Source organism: Gadus macrocephalus, chromosome 23 (genome assembly GCF_031168955.1).
Source record: "Gadus macrocephalus chromosome 23, ASM3116895v1".
In the NCBI taxonomy this organism is placed as follows: Eukaryota; Metazoa; Chordata; class Actinopteri; order Gadiformes; family Gadidae; genus Gadus; species Gadus macrocephalus.
In genome coordinates, this window is record NC_082404.1 from 16,041,729 (window position 1) to 16,050,560 (window position 8,832).

The 8,832-nt window shown below is 49.6% G+C and overlaps 1 protein-coding gene across 1 annotated transcript; it reads right to left on the reverse strand.

The window, feature by feature from the left end:
- Window positions 1–3,120: 3,120 nt before the first annotated feature.
- si:ch73-174h16.4 (leucine-rich repeat-containing protein 14) lies at window positions 3,121–6,467 on the reverse strand. The gene is made up of 3 exons (XM_060045541.1): window positions 5,841–6,467; window positions 4,838–5,683; window positions 3,121–4,267 (listed from the first exon to the last, which is right to left on the reverse strand). Exons 1-3 carry the CDS (start codon window positions 6,116–6,118, stop codon window positions 3,700–3,702), a joined length of 1,692 nt encoding a protein of 563 aa, XP_059901524.1. The 5' UTR covers window positions 6,119–6,467; the 3' UTR covers window positions 3,121–3,699.
- Window positions 6,468–8,832: the final 2,365 nt, after the last annotated feature.

Consider the following 8,832-nt stretch of genomic DNA (forward strand, 5'->3'; position numbering starts at 1 on the left):
GGAGGGAGGATATTACCACACACAACAGTGGAGTCTGACTTTTTTAACCACACACGCATATACAAAAACAAAAAGTAAGTTAAAAGGTGGCTAAACTGACAGGCTAAACAGACAGGCTAAGCTTGCCAGAGCCTAGCCTATCTGGCGAACTCTGCTGTCTGATTGGTTCAGAGACAGCAGGCCTGTGGTAATGCACCAGGTCCTTAGATGGTAGTTCCCGTTACATGGTACAGAGGTTTCCTTACGTCCTCATCTCCTCCCTCCTCACCCTTGCTGTCATTGGACGGCGGGTCAGCTGGATGCAGTCCTCCAGGTAGTACCCCACACACGCACGCGCGCGCGCGCGCACACACACACACACACACACACACACACACACACACACACACACACACACCTTGTCAATCAAAATCAAACCATTTTCATATTTTTTATTGAACAATTTTGGGACCGATAATGTGCTGTGATTTTTGTAGTTTCCCAGATTATCAATCTCTTCAATTTTGATAAATTTTTTTCTGTTAATATACAATACAGATATTTTGTCATTTTGAGAACGCAAATATCTGCTGACCTTCTCCCCGAAGTCGAAGCAGGGCGAGGGGAAGGTCATGTCCTGGCTGCTGAAGGACAGTCGACGGAGGTCTTGTGGATGAGGGCGTCGCCTCATTCCGGGGTCAGGATCCTCCGCTTCTCCATGTAGACGCACACGTTGGGGTAGGAGCCCAAAGGTCAACAGGCTGACCCCCACATCCAGACCGTTGTCTGCCCCCTCCGCGTTCAACACCCGGCTCATCAGACCCTCTGATAAACACACACATGGTTCTCAGGTTAGACACACGTCATACGATGACTTAAGACACTTACGATTACCAACATTTCAGACCGACTCTCTGAAGACTAAAACTCCATCTGCAGGCCAAATGTCGATGAAATGCAAGAAAAGCAACAGAGCTACGATGTCTGGATGCAGGGGTTTGACTCAGGGCAGAGCAAGCAGGGGCTGGGGGAATAGGAATCCATTCATGGGAGAATCGGGACTCTTTGATTAAGCGATACTTGATTGAGCAACGTTGTCAGATTGACACAAATCAGTACCTTCCTATAGAGTGCGCTCTATAGGAAAGTACTGATTTGTGTCTGGTGTGCGTGACACACACGCACACCAGAAGAGAGGACTAGAATAGAGTTGATTTCTAAAATTAATGGTTTGGTCATGTGCTGTTTAATTCAAACCACATCGTATAACATTTATAGCGCCTAGAAGGGCTGCAATAGTAACTAGGGCCCCATCCTATTATTCCCCCTAGCCCTAGACTTGAGCCCTAGCCCTAGAAGTTGTGCGTTCCCTCGGAGGGGTAGGGTGATCCCATGCTTAGGGGCAAGAGAGAGGGCCTATTTCCCCTTAAAGTCCCTTGGCAGCTCGCCAGCTCGGTACCTCACTTACAGCCAAGGGAGTATCACGTATGACCCAGGACACGTTGAGAACTCAGCAAGCGGCTATTTTTCCATGTTTCTCAAACTATTATATATTAAGTTAAATTATTTATCCGTAGACTGGATTTAACTATACGATCTGAATTTGTCTGTCTTATTTTCGACACGAGTGACATTTTCAAACGTGAATGAAAATAGTAGTAGGCTCCTTCCTGTAGTGTAGACACGTCGGTGCTTCGCGTGACGGAGGGTCAGCTGGTGAGTCTCACACACGCACACAGACACACACACACACAGACCCCCCCCAGTGGCGTGTTTGATGTTGGGTGTTGGTGTGTTAGTATTCAGACCGCCAGCCCACCACCTCGTCTTTGAGATTACAATTCTCACACACACACACACACACACACACACACACACACCCACACACACACACACACACACACACACACGCACACACACACACGCACACACGCACTGCTCCACAGTTGTGGGTGCATCAGAACAGCACAGTAGCATTAAGTCCTCCTGCCTGGCGTCTCTTCCTCCAGAGACGAATCCTCTGACCTTCATAATGAAACCACAGTACCACTCACATATTGATTTGGTGAAAATACATTGAATAATATTGTGTATTGAAAAATATCAGAACAATACTGATCATATTGATGACTCTAATTACCCCCCCCCCGCCCCCGCCCCCGCCCCCATGTCAGCTGGACGCCATGCCCCCCTCCAGGCGCTACTTCCTGCTGGACCAATCACAGCCGGAGTACTACAGATGACCCAACCGGGAATTCTTATCTTTGGTCTGAACTGGGCCTTAAGCCCAGTTCAGACCAAAGATTCACCTTGCAACGGCTTGCAACGAGACGGTTTTAGAACGTCGCAGGGGCGGTGTGAACGGGTTGTTGCAAGGAGTCGCCAGAGATTGAACATGTCAAATCGCAAGGTCCAGTTTTAGAACGCGGCGATTTAACTTTTTCTCTTCAGCCAATCACAGCACAGAACAACTTGTACGTCACGGCCTTACTCCGTCCCGGTACCGTACTGTCCACTCCAGCACAAAAATATCCGATTGAAATATCCGATATCCGGAGAATGACTAAACACAGTAACTCTAGCCTACTCTCAAGCCAAATAAAAATGTAACTAATTGCAAACCTAACTAATCGCAAACCTAACTAATCTAACCCAACCTACGCAAATGATGCTGTTGAGGCTCTCAGCTGTGCCAGAGCGTTCACAGTTGCTAGGGAAACCACCTAGCGTCGCAGCCCGTTGCAGCCAGTGTGAACGGCCCAGTTTTAGAACGTCGCAGCCCGTCTCGTCGTAAGGAGTTTCGAGTTGCAAGCCGTTGCGAGGTGAATCTTTGGTCTGAACTGGGCTTTATTGTGGAGAACAAGTCAGCTAGCAAGGCTTTTATTGTGGAGTACAGCTCAACTAGCAGGGTTTTTATTGTTGAGTACAGCTCAACTAGCAGGGTTTTTATTGTTGAGTACAGCTCAACTAGCAGGTATTTTATTGTGGAGTATAGCTCCACGAGCAGGGCTTTTATTGTGGAGCAGGTACTGATTTGGAACTTCAACTAATAGTGTAGTACTTTGTGTAGTTTGTGTAGTACTGATTTGGAACTTCAACTAATCAACGACTCCTGATGAATAAAGATGCTGAACAAAGCGGTTGGCATTGTAAACCGTTTATAACATGTAAACTATTTTACAATATGAACGGCCTAATCGCTAATGTATGAACAAATGCACCATGATCAAAGGTTTAAAAGGGTCAAACCCGTAGTCTGTAATGTTACATCAAGACATGGTTTAGTGTTGAGTACTCTTCTCTCCAGGCTTCATGCAGTAAAACTAGCGGACAAAAATCCTGGTAGGACAGGAGTCGACTCTCAGCACGAGTTCAGTCCAGGGTCTCACATCACATCTCATGGAAACTGTTTTTTAAAAATGTCTTCTTTTTTAAAAAAGGCCATGAAAACGACCTGGTTGCTGTCAGGCACTTTGTGATCTTCAACAAGAGAGCAGGACGTCTCTCTGGTCCACCATGAGGCCTAGTCCAGGAGGAGGTCTCTCTAGTCCAGGAGGAGGTCTCTCTAGTCCAGGAGGTCATGGTGGTAGTTAGGTCTAGTCCAGGAGGTCGTGGTGGTAGTTAGGTCTAGTCCAGGAGGTCGTGGTGGTAGTTAGGTCTAGTCCAGGAGGTTGTGGTGGTAGTTAGGTCTAGTCCAGGAGGTCGTGGTGGTAGTTAGGTCTAGTCCAGGAGGTCGTGGTGGTAGTTGAGCAGGTCACAGGTCAGCACCAGGTCGGTGCGGCCCGCCTCCCTCACCAGGCGGTGCAGCTGGCTGGAGGTGGCGCTGGCGTCCTGCAGCTCGTCCAGGGGCCAGTCCAGCAGCTGGGCGCTGGAGGGCAGCTCGGGCAGCCCGGGCTGGTACTCCTCCAGGGCGTTGGGGTACAGCAGGTGGCGCAGCGAGGCCATGCCCAGGGCGCCCTTCACCAGCCGGGTGAGGCCGGCCAGGGACAGGGGGTTGAGGGCCAGGCCCAGGCTCCGCAGGGCCCGGCAGCACGTCACCGAGGGGAGCAGCGCCCCCAGGAGGCCGTCGGTGAGGCCGCAGCCGCTCAGCGTGAGGTGGAGCAGGGAGGAGGAGGCCGAGGACAGCAGGCGGCGGACGGAGGGCAGCGAGGAGGCGTCCAGACGGTTCTCGCTGAGGTCCAGGCGCTGCAGGGACGAGGCGTGGTGGGAGCAGGACAGGAAGGCCAGGTCGGCGGGGCTCAGGCTGAGGTAGGGGAGCTCCAGGACGTGGAGGGGCCGGGCCAGGGAGCTGGGGGGGGGGGGGGGGGGGGGGGGGGGGCACACGTTCAGAGACACCTCTCACATCCCCTCGGGAAAGCTTTTAAATGGTATGTTTCTCATGGCTCGGTTAAGTACAGCTGAGGGCTGCTCGATTATGGGAAAATCATAAAAATAAAAAAATAAAAAAAACTTGATTACGTTAATTTTGGGATCGTTTGACACTAAAATTGACATCAAAATTCGATTAATCGCCCCACCCGACTACAGCAGAGAGAGAAACGCATTTCAAAGATCAACATTCATCAAAGCCGAGTCTTCCATCCTCCCCTCCCACCTCCTCCCCATCTACCTTTACGTTTAGTGCATCTAGCAGACGCTTTTATCCTGAACCACTCACAGTAAGACAATTTGTGAAAAGAAAGAGGACTACAGTATATCGTTGTCGGTACAGTTAGGATGTTCATAGAACCAAGTACTAACCATCACTAGGTTAACCTATTCCCCGTGTACAACACAGATAGCCAGGATAAGACGCTACACAATGCTAGGTACTAGTTTAAGTGCCAGGACGTACAACATACAATAACCCACTCCTCACCTGAGCAGGAGGCGCAGGTGTCCGGGGAGGCGCAGCGCGGTGAGGCTGAGCCGTCGGAGCTCGGGGAGCCGGGACAGACCCAGGGCCACCTCCTTCAGCACCTCCTCCTGCCCCGCCGCGTCCCCCCGCAGCTCCAGGTTGCAGTAGTGGAGGCGCAGGGAGCCCAGGGCGGGGAAGGAGGCCAGGAGGGGCAGCAGGGAGGCCAGGCCCTCCATCCCCAGGCTGCTGTAGCGGAGGTCCACCCCCAGCAGGCCCCGGGGCGGGGCCAGCTCCAGGAGGCGCCTGGTGTTGGAGACGGACAGCTCCTCCACCCGGAGGAACCGGCAGGAGAGCCGCAGGGGGTCGGGGCCGGAGAGCGCCGTGCGGACCCGCTCCCAGGAGCGAGCGTTGACGAAGAGGTCCGCCCTGACCTGCAGCAGCACCTCCCGACTGCCCTCCCTGGACGCCGACTCCTCCCCACTGCTCCCTCCTCCTCCTCCTCTCCTCCGCTCCTGCTCCATCCTCCTCCTCACTCCCTTCAACTGCTCCTCCTCCGTCCTCCCCGCCCCCCTGCCCTCGCCGCCGTTTGTTTCCATGGCAACCTCCCCCTCCCCCTCCCCCTCCCTCTCTCTCTTGCGTGGAGCTCTCTCTCTCTTCGCCCCCTCCCTCTCTCGCTCCAGGGCCAGGACCCTCTTCCTCTCGCCCTCCCCGTCCCGCCGGGCCAGCCCCCCCTCTCTCCGCGCCTGCACCCCGGCCCGGGCCTGGACCAGCATGGAGCACAGGGCCACCGTCAGGGACCAGCCCCCCATGGGGTCCCCCCCCTCGTCCCGCTGGAGACCGCACAGGTCCAGGACCTGCAGCATGGACCTGGACACGCATACACAGTTACACACACAGATACATAGACACACACACAGATACACAGACACACACAGACACACAGTTAACACATGACCCAAACAGGGACTACATCTGCTTGGATTAATCTAACCCATGGTCCCCAATCCCATATCAGTAAACTCACCTGTGGTCGGAGAGACCCCGCACTACGGCGAGCAGCAGGGCCTGGATGCAGAGCCTGTTGGGCGGGTTGAGTCCGGAGATCCGGCGGTCCCCGACCTTAAGCCGCCGCTCGGGCCAGCGCTGAACCAGCTCGCCCACCGCCAGCGGCCGGCCGCCGGAGCAGGCGGCCCGCAGCAGGGCGTCGTACAGCTCCCGGGGAACGCAGCACAGCCAGGAGGGAGAGGAGCTGTGGTCTCTCACCACCTCCTTGGCACACAGGTCCACCAGGGACAGCACCATCGCTTTGTGGATCTGGAAAGTCTGCGAGGATCCAAATGGTTTCTTTTGCGCAATATCTGTGGCTGTAGTACAAACCCGACCCGGCCTGACTAACGTTACCACCGGGCTAACATTAGTTTAATGAGGGCAATCCGATCCACACCAAATCCGGTCCCAGAATAATGTCGACCACCCCTCGACAGGCCGGCTTTATCCGGATATATATTAGATTGATGTGCCTGCTTGGAGAGCCTCTTAGAGCAGTGGACGCGGAACTCCACCTCGTCCTTCCTTGTTTACTGTTTACCCCGCTGACGCCGACTGATGACGACAACACTGAGCGAAAAGGAGGCGGGCGCGCGCGCACACGATACGAGTTTGTTACAATATCATCCCGCTGCGCTGCAGACACAAATGGGCGTTCTCGTGTGGTGGGAGTTCCCGTTTACGCAGACTGGAACGCCCCCTTCTTATTCTTCGTCGCCTTTCTTGCTGAACTGTATTAAAATGTCAAAGTGTACTACTCCGAAACCATGTAAATAGTGTTGTATATAAACTTCCAAAGCTTTTCAAATCTTATTTGGCAAATAACTTCACATGGTGTGTCTTTTTAAAATGTATTTGTTGTTTGTGCAGAGAATTATTTCCATTGGTCATTCTCAGTGGCGCCTGGCGATCAAACATGTTGGTGGCGCACAGTAAAAGACAAGGGGTCTTAGGTTCCCCCCCCCCCATATTTTTTTTTTAATTTAATACATTTGATTTCCTGTATTCTGGTGCATTTTGGGGATGGCCACTACCTATTTACCTACTTTTCATTCAGTTTCATAGCCTACATCCTGACTTGCAGGGCCTGGACAAGCTTACACTGCATATACAGACCTACTTCATGCCATTCCACCAGCCATTGCTATTTGACCCATTGTTGTTATTCTGATATTGAGACAAATCATGATCACTGTCCTATAGCGTCCATTTTTTGTGAGTCTCAACGTCTACTTCAAATGCAGTTGGAAATATGGGACAGTTAATTCAGTTACTTACTTGGTCCTTTTAAGTATAACATTGCTTGGGTAGTCCAATTCCTCCACTGAAAAGGGTGGAAAGTGCTTACAACTCTCTGCTAGGTAGCGATCTATGACACTGTTGTTTTTTATTGGTCGTCATGAAAAAAACAAAAGGGGTAACACTGTCGATATTTATCAAATAAAACATAGGGGGTAACACTGTTGTTTTTCACACACTGTCGTTTTAATCAAATGAAACATGAGGGGTAACACTGTCTTTTTAATCAAATGAAACATAAGGGGTAACACTGTCGTTTTTTATCGGTCGTCATGAAAAAAACATAAGGGGTAACACTGTCGTTTTAACCAAATGAAACATGAGGGGTAACACTGTCTTTTTTATCAAATGAAACATAAGGGGTAACACTGTCGTTTTTTATCGGTCGTCATGAAAAAAACATAAGGGGTAACACTGTCGTTTTTATCAAATGAAACATGAAGGGTGACACTGTCATTTTTCTTTGGTCGTCATGAAAAAAAACTTAAGGGGCAACACTGTTGTTTTTAATTGGTCGTCATGAAAAAAAACATTGGGGGTAACACTGTTGTTTTTCTTTGGTCGTCATGAAAAAAACCACAAGGGGTTACACTGTCGTTTTTTATTGGTCGTCATGAAAAAAAACATAAGGGGTAACATTGTGGTTTTTTATTGGTCGTCATGAAAAAAAAACATAAGGGGTCACACTGTTGTTTTTTATTGGTCGTCAAGAAAAAAACCATAACGGGTAACTCTGTTGTTTTTTATCGGCCGTCATGAAATAAACATGAGGGGTAACACTGTCGTTTTAATCAAATGAAACATAAGGGGTAACACTGTCGTTTTTTATCGGTCGTCGTGAAAAAAACATAAGGGGTCACACTGTCGTTTTTTATCGGTCGTCATGAAAAAAAACATAAGGGGTAACGCTGTGGTTTTTTATTGGTCGTCGTGAAAAAAAACACAAGGGGTAACACTGTTGTTTTTTATTAGTCGTCATGAAGAAAAACAAAAGGGGTAACACTGTCGATATTTATCAAATAAAACACAAGGGGTAACGCTGTTGTTTTTTATTGGTCGTCATGAAATAAAACATAAGGGAAATAATGGAAAAACACACATACATTTTAATCTCATGTATATCCTTTATTGATGATTAATCATTGTGAATTTTCATCGCCTCAGTGGTGCAGTGGAGTGTACTCTGCCACCCCAGTGGCGACCGCGGCTCAATTTCTGTGGAAAACACAATATCTTTAACTTGAAACGTAATGCTATCATGTCTATTGCACGGTCATATATAACCACAGACATATTTAAATTATACATTTCAGTGGGAAGTGGAGGGTGCTGTGAGCTAACCCCCTGGAGACCGGGGTTCATGTCCGGTTGATGTCCTCTGTTGGAAGACTTATCTCTATTTCATGCAAATTATAAAATCAAGTGTAACCATTGTGTTGACATTATTCGCTGTCTTGATGGTAAATTGATAAGTTCGGAGGTTAATTCTCTAAACGGCTCATATTCAGATCCCTGCAAAAACGTCGACATACGACTTCCGTTTTTTATTGGTCGTCATGAAAAAAAAACATGAAAAAAAAAAAATGTCCTTGTCAAATAAAATATAAGGGGTAACACTGTTTTCCATCAGTCATCATGGGAAAAAAACATAAGGGGTAACACTGTCGTTT

Coding starts and splice junctions, on each gene's coding strand:
- si:ch73-174h16.4 (XM_060045541.1), bottom strand. CDS start 6,118: ATGGTGCTGTCCCTGGTGGACCTGTGTGCCAAGGAGGTGGTGAGAGAC. Junction 5,684..5,840: donor CGGGGTCTCTCCGACCACAG/GTGAGTTTACTG, acceptor ATGCGTGTCCAG/GTCCATGCTGCAGGTCCTGG. Junction 4,268..4,837: donor CACCTGCGCCTCCTGCTCAG/GTGAGGAGTGGG, acceptor CCCCCCCCCCAG/CTCCCTGGCCCGGCCCCTCC.